General features: G+C 40.8%; 1 protein-coding gene across 19 annotated transcripts in view; it reads right to left on the bottom strand.

Moving 5' to 3' along the window:
* Anks1b (ankyrin repeat and sterile alpha motif domain containing 1B) overlaps positions 1-26,980 on the bottom strand; it is a 1,022,809-nt gene that overhangs the window by 380,994 nt on the left and 614,835 nt on the right. For 18 of the 19 annotated variants that reach the window (XM_036169508.1, XM_036169510.1, XM_036169509.1 and 15 more), the window contains exon 15: positions 6,462-6,568. In XM_036169508.1, the coding sequence (XP_036025401.1) occupies positions 6,462-6,568 (107 nt within the window). Of the gene's footprint in view, positions 1-6,461; positions 6,967-26,980 lie in introns of those variants that run through there. The other variant, XM_036169523.1, reaches the window with a different exon arrangement.

The following is a 26,980-nucleotide window of genomic DNA, read 5'->3' as shown; positions in this document are numbered from 1 at the left end:
CTCCACTGCACAGAGGAGAAATAAGACGAAATAGATAAGGCTGGAGAATTATCTGGGTCCAGGTCAGCAGGGATTCCCAAACATGAGAGTCACATTAAGGATTTTGGAAATACCATCTCCAACACATCAGAACTGCTGAAGGATTTAAGCACCATAGATGAAAGCAAACGTGTGCCTTAGATCCCTCTGGCTGCAGTTACAGTTAACATTTGTTGGGCATTTATTTTATGCCAGATCTGTGCTAAATGCTTCGTATGCATACATGCATATGGAAATGCATAGTGAGCAGTTGGACGGTGCTGGAAACCAGGTATAAAGAGGTATAGCAAGGCAAGCAGACGTGGATCTTGGAGCATGTCTGGAAAGCAGAGGATCCCATATGGACACACATGGAAAGTAGCAGAACAGGATGAAGGAAAGGGCAGTGTGATGTCCCATAGTCAGGGGTAGGGGGTGGGATGGGGCTAATGAGGATAAGAAAGGGGGAGAGAAGGTCGCACAAGCTAGTAGTGCAAAGAGGGATGGAGTGAGGGGAAAGTGAGTGAGAATTTGTCAAGAAGCAGCTCACAGCCAACTTGAAGACAGCAATTTATAGGAAAGTTGGGAAGGAGGCTGGACTCTAGAGGGCTTAGGGCACTGTCTGGAAAATGAGAAAATGGAGGTCATAGCCACTGAGCAAGTTGCCTGCAAGATCTCTCTCTTTTTTTTTTTAAACAAAAAGAAAGATGATTCTAGCTGGATGTCTTAAAGTTAGCCTGTAACTCAGCAGTTTTAGTAACTTTTAAGACTCATGATACAAATTCCTCATCCCAAATATCTGGTCATTTGAAGCAATTCTGGAGATCAAATTATGCAAATGTGCTCCATGACTAAATTAAAGGCTAACGCATGTGAACATTAGTTAGTAATGGGAGTTATATTACTGGATTATTAGAAAATGGGCCAACATATTTTAATGCTTAAAAATTTAATCAGAGTAACTTCCAGATGGAGGAAAAGGTTTCTTTCCATCACCGGATTGGAACCATGGCTGACATCTTCCCCAAGAGTCATTCTTTCAACTTGGTCATTCCGGCACATGCCCTCATTTCTGACTTGCTGGACTGCCCAAGCCATCAGTGGCCTTCCCCAGGCTAATGGCATGTACGGGAACAATTAATAGCTCTCTTGGCACCAACATTGTGTCCTGCACCTTTAAACAGCTCAAAATATTAACATAATCACCTCAAGGAGCCTTGCTTCTCGATTCCTCATTAGATTGATTCTGCAGATGAACAAACCAAATGACAGCAAGACAAGATCATGCTGATGAGAAGCCTTCCTTTCCTTCTGACCCCACGACCCTTCTGTAGTTGCTGGCACTTAGATTTGTAATTAAGTTGTTGTGCAGATTAAAAATGGCTCCCCTTTGGCATTGACTGCTAGATGCCAACAGATTTTAAATGCCAGTGGTTGAAAACAAAATCTTTTGTAAGAACAAGTTTACCACTACTGTTTGGGAAAAAAAATCACAGCTCTTTTGTAATATAAGGCTACCCACTCAACTCAAGGCTGCTTCAGAAACAGGAAGGTGGGGGAAATGGGCATTTTCTCTTATATTTCCTTTAAATCACAGAAACTTCATAAATTTGCCTGAGAAATAGTTAACTAAGAAATCATCAGGGGCAATTTACTTCTCTACTTCACAGGTTTAACATGTTATGTGCATAGTGGTTTGCTAAGACTTAAAAGGTCATTTCGCCAGACCAGCTGCAAACAGCACTCTTACTTCAGTGAAGTTCTATAAAGTACGAGAGATCTGCAGGCCCATTAGCATGCTATATGCACCACAAACTTGGGAGAAAAAAGTTTCAGTTAAATATGTACTTATCAGGTTTCTCTTGCTTGAATGTTTTATTCAAATCGATCACCTTTCAAGGGCTCTGTTGGTCTCCTTCAGTGTCTAATGGGCACTGCTCACTCTGACTTCCAGGAAGCCTTTATGAAGGCTATCCACTCAAGTTCACAAAAGTGCCAATTTGTGTGGGGCTTCCAGTATTACTTTTATAACTGGCCCCATAAAGACTTCATCCTGAACACTTTAAAGTGGCCAAACCATCCCAAGGCTCAACTGGAGACACTAAAAGGATGACACAGTATATAATTTCATCCTTCTCCCCTTTAGAATTTGTGGCTGTAACTCAAGTTGGTTAGTGAGCATAGTGAGGCTATGAGTCAGTCCTCCTCCAAAGGACACAAGCTTTGTAATCCGCTCTCTCCACCATAAATCTGCTGCAGTATTGCCAAGTTTTTGATGTTATCACTATCTCCATTTCCCTTGATTCTGTGCTCCAACAGATGTTTTTGCACTTTCCACTATGCACTATAACAATGTAGGACAAAGTTACCCAGGGATGCTGACTGTATGGAAAGATGAGGGGCAAGATCCCCATACTATGGACTCTGTGAAGGAAGGAACGTTTGTGGGATTTGCAAGGAAATACTCAGGACAAAAGTATACCCCAACAGAGGCAAGGATCATGTTTTGTTCATCGTTAAGTCTCTAGTAATTAACACTTTCTAGCATGTGGAAAGTATTTACAGAGGACTCAATTCCTGAATGGGACGACTGGTGCTCCATATTCTCATGAGAAAAAAATAACTTTTAGTTTATAAAAAAACTGGAGGTCCAGTCATGTCAACCTGTTGTGTATGTGGTGCTTGCAGGTGGATTTCTACCTAGATGACATTGCATTAGGAGCTGTGAGAAAAGCAAGGAAATCAACACACAACACAGACTTGGTGATTTGACTTCTAGGTGGGAAGATGAGGTATACATAAGTGGAAACTAAGATGAGGTATCCATAAGTGGAAACTTAATTTCTAACTCCAGAGATGCAATGGTGGCCACAAAATACAGCCACTATGTGAGTTCAGAGAAGACACACTACTATGGACCATTGTCCTTAAGGAAAGCATTGTAAACCGTGCAGGGAGACCTTCGAGAATAAAACAAATACAGGGAAAAGAGAGGAAATGACAGTTACCTAAGGAGCAGGGAGAGGCCATGAAGGAGCAAAGTCATAGGAAAAGGAATAGAGGATTTGTGACTTTGACAACTTAGGAAGCAGTTGTCTAACTTAGAAAAAGAAAGATGGTCATAGCAATAAATGCAGTAAGAAAAACCATAGGCAAAGACACTCTGTAGAACACAACACAAAACTCCTTGTTGGGAAAAGAAGCAGCATGAAAACTTAGTCATGCTGACATACATCGCAAAGGCTGAAGAAATCTGTAAGGTTCAGAGGACACCCACAGCATTCCCAGGGCTGTTGAGAAGCAGGTAGATTATGGATTTTTTTTTTTTCTTTTCAGAAAGCTGACAGATGTGACATATGTCTCTAGAGGAATGGGCAGGGTGGGACTAGAGGAGACTTCAGACACATGACTTGTGAGAGGGCTTCTGATGTCAAAACACACATGACTTTCCCAAAGTCTTCGCTGGCTATAGGTCCTGCTGTAGCTCTTCCTGAATTGCACCAATTTCTATTTCTTTTATATTCTTAAGGGCACTTTGGATCTAATACGTGCCCATAATGTTCTACAAACCAGAATGCATGCATGGGACAGAAGTTTATAATTTTATCTTAAAGATATGGAAAATAATTCTTGCATCTGTAAGGTCAAGGGTAAGTAGTAAGAGCCGGAAGGATAAGTGACAGCAGCTGTAAACAACTACAGGTGTGTGGGGAGGCGCTTCCTTCTTTTCTAACCACATCATTAGCAAGCAAGCTTTACTAAAATTAATGGTTGCCATAAGATAAAATCAACCACACATTGTGTTCATGCTTAAGAGTATATAGAACAAATTTAGCAAAAAAAAAAAACAAAAAGAAAGAAAGAAACCCCAAAACACCAAGCTTTCAATAAATACTTTCTTCAAAAGTTATTTATAAGAAAACTTAAAACTTCATTCATCAATGGACTATCAATTAAATGAAATATTGGCTCCGGAGGATGTTTCCACAACAAAGCACATGCATAAATGGACGGCGACATTTAGCCAACATTAATTAAATCCTCTTGATGTTGTCTGTCTTCTTCCAAAAAGCTAATAAGACCTACACTACATCATAGTTAATGGGAGCGTGGTGCTTGTTGCTTAGGCAACGGGATGAATAAATGCAGGTCAGAATGTGCTACACAAAAAACAAAAGCTAGAATATGATACTGAATAGAAATTGAGCGGGTCTAACAGATTTTTACATTAATGGAATTTGTTTCTTAATGTGGGCCAATCCCAGTGTGCCTTAAGTCCAGCATTAAGCAGACTATGGCAATCAATGAATAATTATCATAAAGGTAGACATTTTTTTTCTTACAATGTTGGTAGCAAATATATGATAGCATGTAATACACTAATTGATGCCACCAATTGCTCTATTTTTATAATTATTTAGTCCTTCCACATGGAAAATCAAAGCTGTTTTCTTTTAAAATTCTGTCTCATGATGTAAGTCTTCGGCTTGTCTGAATTAACCAGGTGCTTTTATTTTCTGGAAGATTACATACGATACTTGGACCTAAACAGGTAAATCCACTACCTATGATTGGACTTGGATCTTTCACGGTGCTTGGGATTTTACCTTTTGGATGCATTTTGTGCACAATTCACACACGACTGTTCTTCACACTCTCTCCTCAAATTCTTTAAAACCTGTGTGATTACCTTCTAGTTAAATACTTTCAAAGGGGGATTACATTTGCTCATAAGTGTTTAATATTCAGAGGAAAATTAAGCTGAATTAAAGTCCTTCAGTGTGGCCAATTAATTCAGGAAATCTGAAGTCCAACTTCTCATTGGCCAGAATAAATTTGGACAAGGGCTTGGGAATGAGATACCCCATTTCAGGTGGAGACAGGATGTAGGAAGTAGCGATGTACAGATGTGCAGTCAAGATAAATAATGCTGAAACTATATTCATTTTGTTTGCTGGTTCCTCTAAGTATTAACAGCATCTGTTTGTTGCCCCAAGTAAGTCTTAACTCTGCTCAGACTGGAACAACCTTCACTCCCATCCTATTTCAACACCCACAGTGTCTCGGCTATAAAACCAGTGACCGTCTGATGGACAGAAGAAAAATAAATGCTTAGCTCATTATTAAAAAGTAACAATATACCCATGAAGGGTTGTATGTATGTATTCCTTAAAGCTCATCGGATGGGCACATTCATGCATTTTTAAAAAGCTTGTAGGCATATACATTTTTGTAGGAGGGGAAGTTGAACAATCTTAATAACCTTCACATCTGTAATAATTCTGTCAAGTTTGGAGAGAAACAATCTTGAAAAAGGAACTGAAAAGATCTGACTAGTCCTCAGTGTTTTATGACTAGGCTGTGGGTGTCAGCCCCAGAATTTTATTTCAGAGGACCCATTAAGTATTTCTACAAGCTGTTTGTGGGCTACATGCTTATGACATGGAGGTCTCCCTAAATTTAGGGACCAGTGACATGTGTGGTGGGTCCTTTAAAGCAGGGAAAGGTGAGAAGGGCTGTGACGTAGCTGAAAGGAGCTTAACAAGAGGAGCTGATGGGCACCGGGGGAGGTCTCAATGATTAGAAAGCTAGACTGTTGTCTGCACCCCTCCCATCCTCCTCCTCCTCCTCCTCCTCCTCCTCCTCCTCCTCCTCCTCCTCCTCCTTTCCTCCTCTCCTCCTCCTCCTCTTCCTTCTCCTCCTCCTCACCTATATGCACAGTGAGAAGTTTGCACATGCCGGGTTAGACTGCCCGTAGACCAAGACTCAGAAGTGCGTCCATGTATTTGGTACATCAGCCCCTTTCTATTCACTGACAGCAAATTGATCCAAGTTGTTTGTTTTTCACCTAAAGTAACAAACAATACTCCATCTCCCTTCAGGCAGCATGTGGAAGGAAGACCATGCTCTTGCTAATGGACCGGCTGAAGTGGCTAGCTAATGAAGGGCCGTCTACAGGATTTAAACTGCTTATTGAATGATTAGCAGGAAAAATGATCTTCATACTGACAACATAGCGGACTGTCTAATTAATCATAATGCTGATGTTAAAGTGAAATAGCATGTCTCCAGAATCTAGGACTAGCTGAAGCGCGGTATAATAAAATGGTATGCTAAGATCACAAATTTATAGGGGAAAAAAAAACCACACAAAGAATGACAGGGAGAACATAAATGTTAATCTTCATTCAGAGCCTATAAATAGAGCTCTCACCAATTCATACAACACACATGTCTAAAGGATGCATATAGATCCCATTTTTCTAGTCGGTGTCTACATGCACACAGCAAGTTCTGTTCTCAAGGCATTCGATTTTCTGATGCAGCTACATATATAAAGCTGATCCGTTTCCGTGCAAATCAGGCTGCCTCTGAGCCATGTAAGACACATAAGAAGCAAAGACAGACAAAAGGCAGCTCCGTGGACACAGAGAGCATCTTACCATAAACTGTACATTGTCAAATCCATTAGCCATCAGGTGGTTCTCGTACTGAGGTAGCCCAATGCTTTCCAACCATTGTCCCACTGTTTGGACAGGGCATCTGGGTCCTGTAAGAGGGTGAAGAGGGAAGCGTTTTAGCAGGGAGTAGCCGTCCACAGGGTAATAGCGGTAGTCCTGGGCTGAGAGGTGGCATTGCCACATCATGCTTCTGGGAAAGTTGTTATCGAAGGAGCCCGCCAGCTTGACAGATTAATGTTCTCAGCGAGAGAGCAAAGTCAGAAGTAACACATAGTTTGCCAGGCAGGCTGTGGAGTATGACTTGATCCTAGCTCCACATTTCTTACATATTAATCTTTACTACCGACCAGTGCGTCATACAGCCCCCAAAACCAGGCAGGAGAAGAAGGCACATCAAGCTGTCAGCTTAGGCTGCTCCGCTGTTCGCTGTGACTGTTGGAGTACTCCACAATGAGCAGTGCACGGCCAGCAGCCAGATTTCATTTATCAAGAACTCCTACACTCATCAGTATGCAGCTCCGTGCTCCTTGCTCCCCCTCGCTCGCTCCCCTTCATTACCCAGCCCAGGCTACACCTCGCATTTTCAATAATAGCCATCAGATAAGGCAGATTTTTTTTTTTGTCTGCAAGCTGTAAGCCTGCTGCTGCTGCTCCCTCCTACACACCCATCCAAGCGTCAATCTTGAATGATGAGAGCAGTCAAAACAAATGCAGAAAATAGCAAGACTCAAAAGCAAACCAAAGTGCTTAAATCGGAATCGAATCTTCGTTCCCGGTTATACATTACCGAGCTATTTGTTGTGGGATTTTTACGTTTCAAAAGACACCAGGAAATGCGAAGCTTGAACTACAGCTCACAACAAGGCTCACTACAGGTTCCCTTTCCCCTTCCTTCCCTCGCCTTTCTCCCTTTTAAAATGCACCAGAGGGAAGTGTTTCTGATGGAAAGCGTCACAGTGTAATTATTCTTTTTCTTTACCATGCAGTAGCAAAGTGAACCCCTCTCTCTTTTTTTTAGTTTAATTTTTTGAATTACTGCAACATATAGAAACTGCATCATAATCTGCAAGTCAAGACAATTCATTCCCTGTTCATTCTAAATAACAACATTACTAGGCACAAGAAATGTCTTTCCCCCTCTGGTATTTATAACTCTATCTATCAGGCATCCCATTCTAAAATATCTATAAAGGTAGCACTAACTGGGGAGAATTTTTTTTAATAAAGAAGAAGAGCCCTAACCAAAAATAATTCAAGAATAACAGATGTAAATGTGTGACTTTTACTGAATGGCAGACAGACTGAGTAATTTATTTAATAATTGAGAGGAACCACAGATTAATAATAGAACCCGTGGAACTACCTCATCTGAGAAGAGACTCATGGGCTAGAAGAGAACTGTTAGAAAGGCTAGTCTAGCCCCGTCCCAAGGACAGATGTTTGCCCCAGTGTTCCTGGAAGGCCACCATCTTTTGCTTGAATGCTGCCTATGACAGGGCTCTCACTACCCAGCCAAAGCCACCGTTCATGAGAAAGCTCCTTTACTTCCTACCTAACTCCCACTCTCCGGCTCCAGCTCTGACCTCAGAGTCACACAGATTGGGAACAGAGCCTCTTCCACATCAAGTATTTTAAAAATTAAAGATAACTCTCACACTACCCACCTCACCCCGCCCTGAACAGTGCCTGGCACACAATACGTGCCCAATAAATATTTACCGTGTAAATGAAACCCTCTCTCTTCCTTAAACCATCTTTTTCTGTTTCTTTTCTCAGTGTCAGGGCACTGCCAACCTCCTTGGCATAGAGGCAGTTATTCTCAAAACAGCGTACATCCTTCTTCCACTGCTGACACTAATCTTTGAACGCTAGCCATCCTTCTCCCTCCACTGTTTGCTGTTTATGGAACTGCCATCTCTTTTCATATTTGCTTTCTTTGTTTCCTGGCACCTGGTCCAATATAATAATGGCCACTGTATTCGTCTTCAATCTCTGCTATATTTTTTAATCATAAAAATGTGTGTGTGTGTGTGTGTGTGTGTGTGTGTGTGTGTGTGTGTGTGGACCATAGCACACACATATGAAAGTCAGAGAACAACCTGCAAGAGTTGGCTCTGTTTTCACCCTGTGAGTCCCTAGAATCAAATCAGGTGTGGCAGCAAGTTCCTTTGTCCACTGAGCACTTTTTTACCCTCCCACCCATAGTATTTAAAAAAATCTAATTTATAGGGGCTGGGGATTTAGCTCAGTGGTAGAGCGCTTGCCTAGCAAGCTCAAGGCCCTGGGTTCGGGCCTCAGCTCCAACAACAACAAAAAAATCTAATTTATATACAGTGTCAGAATAATCTAAGACACAACTTTGATAACTAACTCTTGTCTCAAAATCCTGCTATGGTTTCCCATTGGATTAAAAGTGCACTCTCAACTCTTGATGATATTTTGGGGATTTCATCTAGCCTTATCGATCCTTCCTCAAAACCCCCCCTTTACCGTTTTTAACCAGGGGGATTTCTGGCTGGTCTCTGAAGGAAGGCTGAAATGAGTTTGTGTGGGTTTGATTTCAACCCTACAACTCTGCCATTTCCCTCATGAAACCTCTTCTAATCCTCCCCAACAGGAAAATAATTCTTCTCTCTCTGAAATGGCATAATTACCTTCTATTATAACAAGTATTTTCTAACTTACATGATCATTATTTACATCTAAGGCTTGTTTCTTGAAATCAGGGAACACACTTTCCTAATACTGCACACTGTATGCATCTGGTTTGAGCTTGATAGTCAACGTGATATAATCTCATCGTCTACAAAAAGTTCTTCTATTTTCAAATTCAAAATTTTAATTGTATTGTTTTGTTTTATTGGGTGCTTAACTTCTTCTAAACTCTACTCTAAGTATCTGATTTCTTTATGAAAAGGGGGTGTTTTGGCTTACCAAAGAGGGAAATGGAAGAATGAAAGAGCCAGAGATAGAAGATACCCATAGCAAAATTGTTTCCCGGACATGACAGGCCCACTGTGCACATGAACTCACAGTGACTGTGACCGCATGCACAAGACTTGTACAAGATCAAGCCCACCAAAATCCTAGCACGGATGGGGAGGATCCATGAAGTCCTCCCACCTGCTCCAGAACTTTTGACAACTGATGGCTACTGGGGAGGAAGAGTCAGTTAGCTTCGAGGATGGAGGCCCTGGAGGCAATCCATGCCCCAGCAGATTGTCTTACACTCATGCACACTAAGGAGAGTACCAAAAGTGGGTTAAAAAAAAAAGAGCACAGGAACTTGGGAAGGAATAGTGATGGGGAAGGGTGGAGCAGAGGGGAGGAAGAGGTGGGTGGATTTTATTCAAAGGCAATGCATACGTATATGAAATTATCAACGAAACAAGAAGACATTTTAGTTTTTAAATAGAATTTTTAGAGTGGGATTTTTTCATTCTCTCTTCATCTTCATCCTCTCCTTGAACAAGCATGCCTGGGTAGATCGTATTGTACTTGTTTGTAATTTATCTCCTTTTGCTTCTCAATCTTCAAAGAATGTCCAAGAGGTAATAGAATTGCGCACATCAACTTCAGAAGATTGTAATTATGTAACATGCCCTGCATGAGACAATGAAAATAAGACACTACTTGTGAACGATTAGGTCTAAAGCTGTAACCACATGAAGTCAAAAGTCAGTCTTACTTAGAGTTTCTTGGGATCCCATTCACCGTGCTCTTCCTGGCCATTTTATAAGAAGGTAAATAAGCTCTGTGAAAGCTGAATAAAAAATAACAAGGATATATTTTTGTTTGGCAAGGCGTATGTGTGTTGACTGGCTCACTCTTTAAATCTTACCATGTTTTAGAGTCTAAACCAGTGGTCAAGTGCCTAGCAAAACTACTATTCAGTTACTAGGTATTAAGTCATGCTCATTAAGTGAATGAATGAATGAGTGAATGAACAATATTAAACCAAATAGCTTTTGTTTTCTTTAATAAATAAAAAGGGAAAATCATTCCATGGCTGAGACTGGTGTATAAAAACAACTCAGAGAGATTATTGGTTCTTACCCATTTTAACATTTTTATATTAGACTTCCTAAATTCTACAATTTTAATCATTCAATTCTTTGATTTCTGTTTAATAATTCTCATATGTTATAAAATGTAGGGTGGAAGTGAATTGGGAGCTGGTGAGACAGGAAAGGGAGAGAGGAGAGACAGAGAGCCTGAGTCATGCTGGTTTCTGATTTTGTTTAAGTGTTTTTCTCATGAGTCAAACTTCTAAAGAATCCTGATTTAGGCCTGAAGACCACATTTTTATAGTGTCTAAATATATTCTTCGTTGTACTTAAAATACTTTCCTGGAGTTTTGAAATTCTTACAACACATTGCTGGGCAGGCACCTTTATTCAGCTAGGACCTCTGTAATCTTTCAGAGTGGGAGGTAGAGTGGGCTTGGCCACCGTGGCCTGGCTTGTGTCTGAATTCCTGTCATCTGTGAGAAGGACACTGAAGTTCAAGCTCTGTGATGGAACCAGGGTCTTTCCTTTGGCACAGTCTTCTGAAAATGTATTTCTTGGGGGTCCACTCCCAGAAACAAGTATAATTGTTCAAAACTAGGGTGATAACAAGACAAAAACCAACAAACTCCAATGAACCACTGGAAGGTTCTACATTTAGTCCTAAGACCACACAATGTAGGAAGAGATATTTATTTAAAACATTTCTAAACTGGTGCCACTAGAAGGGTATGGCTGGTTGGTGATGTCTGGCTCCTACCTTCCCTCATAACAGAGTCCTCTCCACAGACACCTTCTGTAGGAGCACACTCGGGACAATGACACCTACTTTCCTTAGCTCCCAGTTCCACAGATAGGGTCTCTCACAAGAAGGGGCCGGGCCAGCCTTTCCAGTCTCCTCTAAGTCTGCAGAGGTTAAATTCCCAGGGAGTACAGCTGAGAAGTCAGGAGCTTCCTTCGCCTTCCCTGTTCTCATTCATGGGGTAGAGTCTACCTCAGTTTGGGTAGGCCAAGAGGAGTTGGGTGTAGTGCACATACAGGGTGCAGGTTCCATGCTCAGAAATGTAAACAGAGAAGACCAAAGGCCAATGCCACTGCCCATTGCTCACAAGGACAGCTCAAAGCTTTTTTGTGTAAGCAATCTAATGTTCTATAGCTGTCCCTAAGGGATGAATATATCTGAAACAGAAGATGAGGATAAGGATATTACCAAAACCAATAGAGAGCCAGGCACAGTGGAGTATACCTTTAACCCTAGCACTCTGGAGAGAGAGGCAGGAGGAGCCTGAGGTATATAGGGAGAGATCACATAAAAGGAAAAAAAAGAAAACAAAAGAAGCAAAGAAGGAGAAGATGTTGGTGCCAAACAACCAAGGGGAGGCTAGTGCACGTCATTCAGGCAAAAAGGAAAATGGTACCCCAGTTTCAGAGAACCAGGGAAAGAGATGTAACAGGAGCCCTGCTGTCATCAGAAAGAACTTCAAAGCCTGATTTAAAAAAATTTCTCCTGCTCAAATTTAATTGAACCAGACTGTGGAGCAATTTATACCTCAGGGAGTTGAACAAAACAACACATAACCACCTGGTGATTAATGAAGCTTAATAGATATCTACATATCAACTCGTGATAGCAGATGACATACAACAATCAACAGAGAGATGGGACAAATAGCAGTGGCCGACCAGGCAACATCTGTGAATGGGTAAATACAATGTATTACATCCACGCAGTGGAATATTACTCAGCAATAAAAATAAATGAAGCAAAGCAGCATGCTACAACATGGATGAAACTTAGAAACATCATGCTAGGCAAAGGAAGCCAGCCAGAAAAACCAATTATTGTATGCTCTTATTCATATGGTTTAGATGAGATAGACAAGTTTGCTGAGTCAGGAAGGAAACCCAGGACTGCCTAGGACTGAAAGGGGGACTTAGAGGGACTTCTAGAGTCACCAGGAATGGATCTGGGAGTCCTTATGGAAGAGATGAACTATTTTATAGCTGCCTATAGAAATGGCTGTCAACTTCTGTGACTATACTAAAAAAAAAAAATCACTGCATTGTACATTTTAAATGGGAGAACTGAATAGTAAATAAATTATATCTCAACAGCTTTATGGCTATTTAATAATAAAATGTAAAATAAAAATTAAAGGCCAGGTGGTGGCGGCACATGCCTTTAATTCCAGCACTGGGGAGGCAGAGCCAGGCAGATCTCTGTGAATTTGAGGCCAGCCTGGTCTACAGAGTGAGATCCAGGACAGACACCAAAACTACACAGAGAAACCTGTCTCAAAAACAAAACAAAACAAAACAAAATTAAATTATTTAGCTCACAAAAACTGAACACACAGTTGTACATAAATACACATTGATTATTTCATGTATCACATATATGTATATATGTGACTTATCATATATATTGATATTTTGATGCTTATTTATTTTATTTTTCTTGGTTATCCCTCCCCTATTCCCTTTCTTCAATCTGTATCATCTATTGTTCTTACGAAGATATTCATATTAACAAGCTAGGGGTCAAATTCACATATCCCTCACAGTTAAATAGCATATACATATATTAACACACAAAGGCAGAAACATTCAGATATACATAAATATGTGTGTGTGTGAATTATAGCATTGTTTCTCAAAAAAGGACTCATATAACATTTACTTTCATGATCCTTACTTTTCTGATCCAATGCAAATTCTGTTAAAGAAATTATTTCTAATTTGGTACTCATTGGGTATTTTTTTTTTTTTTTTTTTACTTTAAAAATAACTGCATGGGGCTGGAGAGATGGCTCAGTTGTAAAGAATACAGTGTTGCTCTTGTAGGGGACCCAAGTTTGGTTCTTTGTACCCATGTTGGGCAACTACTAACTACCTATAACTCCAGTTTCAGGGGATCCCCACCTCTGGTCTCTGAAGACCCCTGAGCTCCCACGTACATACCCTTCACACAGGCACACTCAAATAGATGCAACTATACATATGTACACACATATTATGACTGCACAGTTGTCCACATGTGGACATACCACAGTTTATTCAGGTTTTTGCCTGATATCACTAGGATCATTTGTTAATTTTCTTTAATTTTTTTTTTTCAAACAACTGGAGGCCTACATGTAGTTGTAAGGAATAATCATGAGGGGAGATGCTGTAACACTTTAATCATCTGCCTCTAACTTTGAAACGATCACAAAATAATACAGCTAGGTAAGTGATAGTGAAAAAACCCAGTGACTTCATTCAGATTTCACCAGTTTCATGTGCACACATTTCTGTGTGTTTATTCCCGTGCGATTTTATCACATGTGAAATCATGTGACCACCAGTACACGAGCAAGAATGTCGCATACCCTTTCATGGTCACAGCCCTCTCTCTCCTAAAATTCCACATCCTCTGGCAAGTATTAATCTGTTGTCTGTGTCTATCATGTTGTGACTTTGAGAACGACACCTGAGTGACACACACAGCATAGCATATCCTTTGGGAGTTGGCTTTTATCACTCAGGGCGTGTCCTTAGAAATCCACACAAATTGTTCTGTACCAATAGCATATCACTTTTGATTACTGAATATTACTTCATGGCATGGATTAATCAATTTGTTTAATTTTCCATCTATTCCCTAGAGGGATGATACCATGAGCAAAATATGACACTAAGTCTATGTCCTTTCAACTCTAGTGACATTAGAACTTTGTAACATTTTGCCTTTGTTTTCTCCTTTTCCTACAACCAAATGCGACCCCCAGATGCTTTTCATTTACCTATCCACCTTATTTTGAACCAGTTCTTACAGTTTGCTGGTAATTGTCAAGATAATTGTGTCCTGATAGTGTTTTCCTTCTATTTAACAAATCATTCATTGTGCTTAGATTTACTATATTTATTATAGTAAATATAACAATGACTCTCCTTACCTTGAGGCCTCTGTTTCATTTCTTTGTATCTGTGTTAAAGACTATTTCCTTACATTTTTAAAAAATATTTTAACTGAATAAATAAAGCAATGTGTCAAACAAACCCTGTGCACTATGGCTACAGCAGCATTTCTGGGGAAATGGAGAGCACCAGGCACCTATGTTAGAAACGAAGAGTTTCAGGTCAGAACTCCTGTGTCCACAAAGAAATATGAACAAAGGAGAATGAAGCAAAGCCCAAAGAGAGCGAAAACCAGAAAATAAAGCTCACCAAGGAAATAAATGAAATACAAAACCAGAAAAATCGATAGAGAAAAATCACTGAAACCAGAAGTTGTTCTTTGAAACGATCAGTAAAATTGAATAATTTTATGTTAGTAAATTCAGCAAGCAACTCAGAGGAAATGGGCAAATTTATTGGAAGATGAACTACCAAAGCTCACTTATGGAAAACTCCATAACTGAAGAGTTCTTTTTTTTTTTTAATTAAACTTTTTGTATTCATAGTTAAACAAAGACAACCCAGGACTTGATGGCTTCAGAAGTGAATTCTACCAAATATAGGAGAAATAATGCCAATTCTACACAACAATTTCAGAGAAATGATGGCAGGCATTAATCCAACACCATAGTCAGACAGAGGCTCTATAAGACTACAGTATGTGTATATCAATGTCCACTGGATGCGGACACAAAGATTCATAGCTAAATCTTGGCAAACACTCTCTAATAGTATACCAAGGTAATACAGAATGATCAACACCTTTGGAGGTTCATGAAAGAGAAATAAAATAAAACATATCCAGATTGGAAAGGGAAAAAGTAAGTGTTTCTGTTGATGTATAACACAATTTTCTACTTGTAAAATTTTATGAGACTTATATAACGTTAACCAGAATAAGCAAGTTTAACAAGATTTTGGGATGCAGGATCAATATACAAGAAACAACAACAACAACAACAACTGTGTTTCTTTATAACTAACCACAAACAATCAAAATTTAGATACGAAATATAACACCACCAGGCACTAAGAACTTCTAAGGAATAAATACATCAAAAGATGTGACAGAGTTGGATACTTAAAGTTATAAAACATGGCTGGGATATATCACATAGAACTTAAATAAATTATACTTATGGATCATAAGACTCAGCATTATTAACACACTTGTTTGTCTCAAATGTCCCTAGAGATTCCATGGAATCCTAATCAAAATCCCAGCAGGTGCTCTTCAGTGTTAGAGATAGAATTGTGTGTGAAATAATTCTTTAAGGGAATTTGGTAATCAAATTTCAGCAGAAAGTACTGCCTTTCAAAATGTACTATAAAAATATGTGAATATGTGCAAATCATATCTGATAACAAACTTACATCTATTGGTGAAATTATTTAGGCCACTCCACGTAGTTAAAAGGGAGGTTTATTTTGTGGGGTAACTTACAAATGAAGGGGTAGGTTGCAGGGTCTGGCAAAGGTATAGCGCAGTCCGGCGGTGTTCTCTGAAGAACTCTGCTCGGTCTACCTCCAGCGTCCAGCGTCCCCCGAACCAAGAGAGCGACCTCCTCCTGATCCTCCGTCTTCCGCTCCCTCCTCTGCCCCGCCTTGTGGGCGTGATCATTACTGAAGCCTCAATGGGGGTTGGAACTTCCAGGCCAATGCTGGGATGGCTATCCACTACATACATCTATGTTTTTTTATATCATATAGATATGTATAGTTGAATTCTCAAAATTCAGTAGTAAAAAATAAATGTTAAGTGGATAGAGGAGTTGAACAGAGGCTTCACAAGAGATGGTAGATGGATGATAAATAAGCATGTGAAAAGATTAACTGGATGTCAATGTGTAGAAGGCTGCAAATAGATCCATATCTGTCACCGTGCACAAAACTTAAGTCCAAGTGGATCAAAGACCTCAGCATAAATCCAGTTACTCTGAACCTGATAGAAGAAAAAGTAGGAAGTAGTCTTGAACACATTGGCACAGGACATCACTTCCTAAATTAACACCAGTAGCACAGACACTGAGAGAAACAATCAATCAATTGGACCTGTTGAAACTGAGAAGCTTTTGTAGAGCAAAGGACACTGTCAACAAGACAAAGTGACAGCCTACAGAATGGGAAAAGGTTTTCACCAACCCCACATCTGACAGAGGACTGATATCCAGAATATATAAAGAACTCAAGAAATTAGACATCAAAATGCCCAACAGTCCAATTAAGAAATGGGCTATAGAACTAAACAGAGAATTCTCAACAGAGGAAGCTCAAATGGCTGAAAGACATTTAAGGAATTGCTCAACATCCCTAATTATCTGGGAAATGCAAATCAAAACAACTCTGAGATACCACTTTACACTTGTCAGAATGGCTAAGATCAAAACCACAGAAGACAGCTTATGCTGGAGACGATGTGGAGCAAGGGGAACTCTCCTTCACTGCTGGTGGGAAACAACCTAGATGTCCTTCAACTGAAGAATGGATAAAGAAAATATGGTACATATACACAATGGAGTACTACTCAGCAGAGAAAAACAATGACATCATGAGGCTTGCAGGCATATGGATGGATCTAGAAAAAATCATCCTGAGTGAGATAACCCAGACTCAGAAAGACAAACATGGTATGTACTCACTCATAGTAGGATACTAGATATAAAACAAAGATGACTAGACTGCTACTCATAACTCCAGGGAGGCTCCCTAAAAAACAGGACCCTAAGAAAGACGCAGGGATCGCCCAATGACAGAGAAATGGATGAGATCTACATGAACAACCTGGACGACAGTGGGAGTAATGAAGGGCAAGGTTTGAGGGAAAGAAAGCTTAGGGGAGCAGGAGATCCCAGCTGGATTAAGAACAGAAAGGGAAAACAAAGAATAAAAGACCATGATAAATGAAGACCACATGAGAACAGGAAGAAGCAAAGTGCTGGAGAGGTCCTCAGAAATCCACAATGATACATCCTCTGTAGACTGCTGGTCTAGTCTGGTGATCAGATGGCCAAACACCCTAACAGTTGTGCTGGAACTCTCATCCAATAACTGATGGAAGTGGATGCAGAGATCCTCAGCCAGGCCCCAGGTGGAGCTCCAGGACTCCAATTGTTGAGAAAGAGGAGGGACTGTAAGAGTGTGAATTGTTGAGCCAAAGACTGGAAAAAGCATAGGGACAAATAGCCAAACTAATGGAAAGACATGAACTATGAACCAGTAGCTGAGGAGCCCCCAACTGGATCAGGCCCTCTTGATAAGTGAGACAATTGAATAGCTTGAACTACTGTTTGGGAGGCACCTGGGCAGTGGGACCCAGACCTGTCCTTAGTGTGTGAGCTGGCTGTTTGGAGCCTGGGGCATATGCAGGGACATGGCTCAGCCTTGAAAGAGGGGACTGGACCTGCTTGCACTGAATCCACCAGGTTTAAATGAATCTCCAGGGGAGTCTTGGCCCTGGAAGAGATGGGAATGGAGGGGAGGGGCTGGGGGGAAGGCAGGGGTGGGGGCAGGAGTGGGGAGGATAGGGGAACCCATGGCTGATATATAAAATTAAAACACAAATATAATTAAAAAAAGATCAATCACTTGGAGGATGCAAATGAAATCCACAATGAGATTGCACTGATTGGAATGCCTAAACTAAAAAGCCTGAAAACATCAAGTGTTGACAATGGGATGGGTTGACTGTGACATGGACTGAGTGGGATCCTTAAACACAGCTGGTAATGTGTAAAATGGTACAGCCACTAATGAAAACAGTTTGACATTTTCTATCACATGGGCATTCTATACTGCTGGATTCTACCCAGAGAAATGAAAGCATATGGCAGGCAGAGACTTGTAACCAGGAATTCACAGCCGTGATTTCCTCTGTAATATCCAACAACTAAAAGCAGCTTGAAATGTCCATTGACAGATGAATGAACAATTGTGGCATATCTATACAATGGGTATTTTTCAACAACGAGCAGCTGAAACAGCACATGACTATCAAAATAATTCTGCAGAGCAAATTAAATACAGACGCCTTACCTAAAAAGCACATTCTGTGCAGTTCCATTTATTAAAGTTCTATATAGTGCAAACTTTTCTATCATAACAAAAAAAACAGTGATGGTTACCCGGGAGGAGGAGGAGGAGGAGGAGGAGGAGGAGGAGGAGGAGGAGGAGGAGGAGGAGGAGGAAGAGGAGGAGGAGGATGGGTAGGATTAGGATCAGGCATGAAGGAATTTTGCGGGTGATGTTCTGGCTCATGTTCCTGATTATGGGAATGATTTCATAGATATAGTCATTTGTCTAGGATCAAAGTGTGTATGTTAAAACATGTGCTGTCTTTTGTTTGTGCATGTATAAGTGTGGTGGGCAGAGGTTGGTACCCTATGTCTTCCTCAATCACCACCCCACTCACCTTCATTTTTGAGACAGGATCTCACACTAAACCCAGCACTCACTGACTGACTAGCCTTACTGGCTGGCAAGCCTCAGCAGGATCCCTCCATCTCATATTCTCTGTGCTGGTGCCACAGGCGCACTGCACTATGCTGGGATTTTTATGGGAGTGCTGGGCTAACACAGGTCTGCTCGCTGGTGTAGCAGACACTTGACCAACAGACACATCTCCCCACCTCTTTTATAAATCAATTATACACACTATGTCTGCTTTTTTTTTCATAGAAGTAAAATAGGAAAAGGAAATAAAGGGTGACTGATGTCCTGGGAAAGTTATGTTTCTTCAGAGCAGTCAGAGGATGTTTCTGTGAAAACTTGAACAAAGATCTGAATGCAGGAGATGCCATACTGGTGTCCAGGAAAGAGTAGGAGGCAGCAGAAAAGGGCATCCTCTCCTGAATGCCAAGGTGGTGCCGAGTGGGAGGAGCCAAGACGCTGACTTCTAAGCTGCTCTTCTCAGGGGTCCCACTTTCTGCTGTATCACTGCCCAAAGCCTGTGCTGAGATGGACATTCTCACTCTAGAAACTTAACAACTTTACTAAAGTAAATCCACAATTTCAGCATAAGCTTTTCTTAAAATTGGTTTTCATTTTTAAAAGTGCAAAGCAACTAGAATTCTGATTATTTTCAGCCATCTCTTAATTAGATTCTCATTAATTAGGGAGGGGGGTTACTTCTCTGTGTACTTCATGTATTTCCTCAGCATGCACTGATGTTTGTTTGTTGTTTTGTTTTTGTTTTGACAAATATTTATAAAGGACTTCTTGTACCAAATGTTTCACTAAGCAGTGGGAAGAGAGCTTTGAACATCAATGTCCTTATGCAACTTAGAACCTCTGGAGACTTGAGAGTAGAGGAATTAAAACCCAGAAACAGGACTTATGATTGTGACCAAAAAGAGAGGAGAAATATCTTAGACAAAACATGGCCTGCATCAATAGGTGTTGTTAAGGAAAAGATGAAATAGTCAAGGTGGGTAAATGTTTTGCCAGTGGCAACAGCTGTATTTGTTAATTTGGAAAACAACACTTGGGAAGAATGGAGACCTTCTGAACAAGGACTGAGAAGAAGCTGATTGGCTCCTCCAAACTATAATAAGAATTGGTTAGCTTCTGAAGTGACTGACATAAGACATCTGTTCCAAAGAATATGTCCTTCCCATAATTTAAGCATGAGGGAGCACCTACTATGTGTCCAGACTCATCTATGTGCCATAGTCTGAATGTGCTCCCAAAATTCATTTGCTGTGCAGGTGCTACAGTGTTAGGAGGTTAGGTTGTGCCTCTGCCTTCTTGACTGAATTGCCTTTGATATTAGAAAGGCTTGTGGGAGTGGTCCACTCTCTTCTACCCTAGGAAGAAAAACATTTAGGAATAATTTCAAATGGCGGAAAGACATTTAAGGAATTGCTCAGCATCCTTAGTCATCAGGGAAATGCAAATCAAAACAACTCTGAGATACCATCTTCACCTGTCAGAATGGCTAAGATCAAAAGCACTGTAGACAGCTTATGTTGCAGAGGATATGCAAGGGGGACACTCCTCCACTGTTGGTGGGAGTGATAACTGGTACAGTGATAACTTTGGAAATCAGTATGGCAGTTTCTCAGAAAATTGGGAATCAATCTACCTCAAGACCCAACTATATCACTCTTGGGCATATACCCAAGGAATGCTCAATCATACCACAAGGACACATGCTCAACTCTGTTCATAGCAGCATTATTTGTAATAGCCAGAACCTGGAAACAACCTAGATGCCCCTCAACTGAATAATGTATAAAGAAAATGTGGTACATATACACAGTGGAATACTACTCAGTAGAGAAAAACAATGACATCATGAAATTTACAGGCAAATTGGATGGAACTAGAAAATATCATCCTGAGTGAGGTAAGCCAGATTCAGAAGGACAAACGTGGTATGTACTCACTCATAAGTGGATACTAGATACAAAGCAAAGGATAATCAGGCAACAACCCACAACTCCAGAGAAGCTAACTAACAAGGAAGACCTAAAGAGGGATGCATGGACCACCCTGGGAAGGGGAAATAGATGAGATCTCCATGAGTAAACTAGGATTGGAGGTGGGCAATGGAGGGTAGGGGATGGGGGATGAGAACATAAGGGAATGGTTGAGCTGGAACAGGGATGGAGTGGGAAAGCAATGAAAGAGATACCATGATAGAGGTAGACATCATGGGGATAGAGAGAAACCCAGTGCTAGGGAAGTTGCCAGGAATCCCCAAGGATGACCCCAGCCTGGACTACTAGCAATAGTGGAGAAGGTGTCTTAACTGAATTGGCTTGCTCCAGAGATCAGACCAGTGAATACCCTAATTATTATCACAGAGCTTTTCTCCAATGACTGATAGAGGCAGATGCAGAGATCCACAGCCAATGACCAGGCAGAGCTCCAGGAGTCCAGTCAAAGAGAGACAAGAGGGATTCTATGAGCAAGTGCATCAGGATCATGATGGGGAAACCTGTAAAGACGACTAAATCAAACTTATGGGAACTCATGAAAGTTGGCTCAATGGCTGTGGAGCCTACATGGGACTGGACTAGGCCCTCTGCATGGTGAGATAATTGTGTAGCTTGATCTGCTTGGGGAGCCCCCTGGCGGTAGAATCAGAATCCATCTCTGGTGCATGAGTGGGCTTTTTGGAGCCCACTACCTATGATGGGACACCTTGTGCAGCCTTGAGGCAGGGGGAGGTGCTTGGACTTGCTTCTACTGGATGTGCCTCCCCATGAGAGCATTGCCTTCTTGTGGGTGGGAGTGGGGGGTAGGTTGAAAGAGGTAGGGTGGGGGGGTGGGAGGAGGGAAGAGGGGGAATCTTTGATTGGTGTGTAAAATGAATGAAAAAATTTTCTTAATTAAAAAAAAAGGGAAGAAAAAAGAAAAAGAAAGACATTTTTCCTCCCTTGCCTTTCTGCTTTCTGCCATGTGAGGACATGGCCTGAGGGCCTTCCTCAGATACCAGATCTGCACCTCAGTTGGGCTTCCCTGCTTCCAGAACTGTGAGAGAATAAATTGCCCTCTTTTATAAATTACTCAGTGCTCAGATCTAGCTGCAGCAGCTGTAGAACTGTAGAACCATTGAAGGACATTTTATTGCGTGAGACCAACAGCAAGTATCTGCTGAGCACCTACTGCGGTCAGGCTCTGTTCTACGATGCCACATCTGTGAGTTCATTTTGTTTACCCAGCTATGTTATGAATTAGTCCTTTTGTTATCACAACCATTCTGGGGTTGAAAATAAGACACAGCATCATTATAAATGGTCTGAAGTCATTAATTTACACTTGAACCCTGGGAACCAGGGTGCAGTGTCTAAGACTTTAGCAGTCACCCGACTCTGGTCCTCTGTTCTGGAAGGTGGGCTGGGAAACCCGCCCTTTTGCAGGAGGCAACGCTCACCCATACACATGCCCATTATTTTATTCTCCTTGTTCCCAACATCTTCCATGACTCCTGGCCTCTGTGTGAGACACACTGAAAATGAAAGCAGGTTGGAAAGGCTAAGTCCCTCCTTTGGATAGTTTTTGGACATTAACAAAGGGCTTCACTGTGACCCTAAGGCTGTGGCTTCTATGTGGACTTAACTGGGTGCTCCGATTGCCACACATGGCTGCTTGCACTGTGGGTCTAAGGGAGATGGCTGCCTCAATGGGAGCTGGGATAATGCAGAGATTGAGTGCTCAGGCTTCTGACCCAGGGTGACTGGATTTCAATCTTGGCTCTTCTCCACTATTTAAGTATTTGCTGTTGCTATTTTTTGATACAGAGCCATAGAAAAAGGACCATTCTGCCTGGACAAATCCCTGCAGGTATGCTGTTTTTTTGATACCATGAAGGGGACACCTCACCTATTCATCTCATTGTAATATCTGAAGTTGGGATGAAATAACATGTATGAGAAAGCCCTGTGATACAGAAAGACCAGTTCAATGCAAGGGATAAATTATCCTTACCACTAAGAGAATATACACTGGTGATTCATTTAGTCCCCCAATGAAATTAATTGGTCTGGAGACATGAGGTCTTTTCTTTGCCTAGTTCTCTTTGTTTCCAACAGGGAAAAAAAAGTAAAGAAAAGAATAGAAAAGAATGCATGGGGTGAGCTGACTGGCCAAATATCAGAGGAAAGCTAATTGTATGGTGAATTGATCAGAATGCATTAAACATGTGATAGTGTCCTGGTTTTGTCTTAATCTAACACACACCAAGAGCCAAGTCTTCAGCACCAGTGAGCCTCGCCTTTGGAATCCATTTGAAGGTGTGGCTAGGAGGAATAGGCTGGGATGATTTCTCCTCCTAGCTTTGTAATTAGCAAAAGGGGACCAATAGTTGTTTTATCACATTCCAAATAAAGACTTGTAATTTTTTTAGAGTCTGTTAAAGAGCTCACTAAACTTTTATGAAGGCTGTGCCCACATGTGGGAGAGAGAGGGTACATTCAGCTCGTAAGAAGCCCTCCCTGTGCAAGATAGATTCCCTGTCTCATACCATGCAGTGCAGGCATAAGGGGCTAGGAGTGAGCAGTGCTCACCCCTGTAGGACAGCATAGGGGAGATCTCAACACTTTTACTTTTATCTAGAAGAGAGCACTCTGTGATTTTCCCAATCCTACCTGTCCTCCAGGCTGAGACATATAAACGACACACCCATGCTGCTCCCGGAGAAACATTAACAGGGAAAGTCAGCAGGAAAAGAGATGATACATGAAGGACAGTCCTTCTAATGACCAGAGGACAGCTCAAAACAGAAACAAAAAGCAGAGACCGCAGGCCACAGGAGAAGTTATTCCGGGAACTGGGAAATGCTGTGGGTCAACAGAGCTCTGGAACCTGAAGTCAAGATTTAAACAGGAAAAAGCTCTAAGATCAGACATTGATGTTTAAATGCTAACGGGACTAGGGGGCTCTGATTTAATTTTCCCTTAGGCCTTGCATTTTATTTGAACTAAAAACTTCATGGAATTCTTAAGAAATACCAGCCTTTACTAAATAGATCTGACAACTTATGCACTGGGGTATGGTCTAAAATAGGAAATGGAATTTAAGCCTAAAATGTTAAAATCTTCTGGCAGACGACAAAATTATTCATATAGGCCATACCTGACTAGAAAAAAAAATCCCAGTAACTCTGTTGATTTCACACTGTTTTTCCTTCTTTTAAGGTTTCTGTCAAGGTTTCATTCCACATGGAGAAGAAGGTGCTTTGAATGAACATCAGTCCACTCAGGCCTCCTGTGTGGCAGGCAACCTTGGTTATAGCCAAAGGGTAAAGGAATCGAGGGCCTTCCAGGTTGGTAGGAACATGAATATCACCCAGGATGGAGAATGTCATAATAGAAATGTGCACAAGGTGTATAAAAAGTGTAGGAATGAAGGAAGGGTCTTAGCTGGGTTTGAATAGAGACCTTTCAGAGGCAGCAATCTGATCTGCAACTGGAGAATTTCCTAGAAATTGTGAGGCCAGCCATCTAGAAGGATGCTGGAGGCTCCAGAAGAGGGGTCAGCAAGAGTTAGTATGTTTGAATAACTGAAAGAGAGCTATGTTGCTGGAATTCAGACCTAGGCTTTGCCCGCATGTGTGAGGGGGACTATCTAGCTGCCAGACTAGCAGGACACAATTCAGGGACTTGTGTGTTGAGAAAAATGCAGCTATTTTATTTTCAGATAACAGGGATATGTGACCAAATTTTTGCCACACAAGCATCACTTAGAGGATGGAAGTGAGCAAATAACACAGGGAAGAAATCAGAAGTTGGGAAACACAGGAAGCTTACTAAGTTTTGCCTCATGAAGAGCTTAGAGATGACCCAACTAAACACTGAGAAGTCTCTAGAGTAGAGAGGATTCCTGACATCCTCAGCCACTTAAAAGCTTCCATACTGATTGCATTTTCTGTGCAAGGCACGTGTCCACCATGCCTCCACTCCCTGTAGAAGTAAAACTTGATGTCAATTTTTCCCATAGAGAAGATTTTGTCTGATATCAATTCAAACCAACAGGACAGTCACAGCAAATGAACACTTGTTGAGCCTTAGAAGGACAGTGCTAAAATTCTAGGTGTCCAAGTGTCCTATACATGAATTACAAAGTGATGAAAAAGACATTAAATCACAATTTTATAGAATGAGGATTGTTAAGAGAATTCAAGACATTGGTAAATATGGAAAGCACTTAGCATATAGTGGACACTAGACATTGATGAAAATCCTAATAAATATAATTTATCATAACAATAGCCACATATGGTAATAATGCTTAACTATCATGAATAAAATATAATTCATATATTAACATTAATAATCATTTTCTGAACTGAAAACAAATTCAAATATGTATCTTTCTGAGACAATTGGAAATTTGTACTTTGGAAGGATCCATCACTGGATTTGTGGGTTCATTTTAGAGCTCTTACTGTTTTGAAATAAGTGTGTGTGAGAGTGATTTGGTTACTTACTTGAAAAGACAGCTAATAGAATTATACTTTCTATTGAGAAACGGCTCAAAGTCCTCTTTAATCTCAACGTTAATGCTGATTGGTATTTCTTAGTGCATCCTTGAAGAACCAAAGGTTACTACTGGCATCTAGTTCTTCCTAACGACCTTTGGATTTCTTTAGGGGAGGTAGGAGAAGTTTTGAGACTATTGTAGACTCAAATCTATATGGTATCTTCCAACAATTTCAGCAACTTCATGCACAAAAATTTTAACTTTTTCATGTTGAGCAATAGTTGAAAATTATAATATAAACCCTAAATAAGGAAAGAATAGAGCTGGCTTAGAAATGTTGAATCAACACACCAAAGCATTCTTATCCCATAGCATAAACATATAATTAGGTAATTTAAAATAAACATTGGGACTCATAGTGACTCAAAGTCATGGGAGTAAGAAAAAGGCTTTCTTTCCAGTTTTCCTTAAAACTCAGAGCCAAACCTGAGATTCCGTCACAGGCAGTTGTAGTCACTATCCATTCCTTTCCTGACAGTGACATCAACTGTTTTCCTCACACTCCTTTCCTGCCCTTGGGAAGAGGGTTTTATGTTCAGAGATGGACATAGAACTCAAGTGTGGTAAAGAAGGTGGCTTACTAAGGTGACCTGTAGATCCTTGTTACCCAGTGTTCATGGCACTGTGCATCTCCCGTTCTCCTTGCTTCTGACCACTGGGATATCTCAGTCTTATAAAGATGTCATTTGTAAGGTTAGACTACAGAATGTTGACTTCTACCATTATAGGAGACCCTCACTCTTACTGGCTTGGATAAAAAATGTGGGATGATGAGTCACATGCCAGGGGATTCAGGAAACTTCCACGCAACAGCCAGCTGGGAAATGTGGTCCTCAGTTGAACTACCTAAAAGGAATTCAGTCCTGCCAACAAGCATTTATATGAGCTTGCAAATGGCTTCTTTTCCCAGTGGAGCCTTCAGACGAGCTCCTAGTGACTGCCAACATATCTGATTAAAACATTTTGTTCAGGTAACGTGGTCTGAAGCAACAACCTAGTTAGGCAATGCCTAGATTCCTGGGCCATGGAAACTATGAAATTCAAAACATGCATTGTGCTATATTGTGAATTCTGTGGTCAAAAAGCAACGTTATGCTTTTAACAGCAAATAATGGCTGTGATTATAGATGTTTGACACATGAACCAAATAAGAATAATAAATTAAACTTGAAACAGGAGAACTGTATTACTGTCCCTGCCCTTCCTGCACATATAGGCCATGAAGCTGAGAAGGTATAAGGCTGGTGGTAATGGCAGTTTAATATGAACCACTTGGAATCTGGGGAAGGAGCTAACAAGGATGAGTGTAGAACTGAGAGATGGAAGGGGTGAGGTCCCTGAGAAACACTATAGGAGCTCAGCAACAGGTTTCCCTGGAAATCTGAATTCCTTTGGATATATGTAGATACATGCCTTCTGCATAACTTATAAAGGCATATTGATATTTGAAGGTACCTTTTCCCCCTTAAACTCATTTGAGTTGGAAGATCATGAAATATCATTCAATGGGCATTTCATTTTCTGGTTTTATAAAAAAATATTTTAACCTTGGTATAAAGTAGTAATTCATTC

This window comes from Onychomys torridus, chromosome 20 (genome assembly GCF_903995425.1).
Source record: "Onychomys torridus chromosome 20, mOncTor1.1, whole genome shotgun sequence".
NCBI classification, from domain to species: domain Eukaryota; kingdom Metazoa; phylum Chordata; class Mammalia; order Rodentia; family Cricetidae; genus Onychomys; species Onychomys torridus.
Note: the sequence above shows the minus strand (reverse complement) of the source record. Positions and strands in the feature narration are given on the sequence as shown.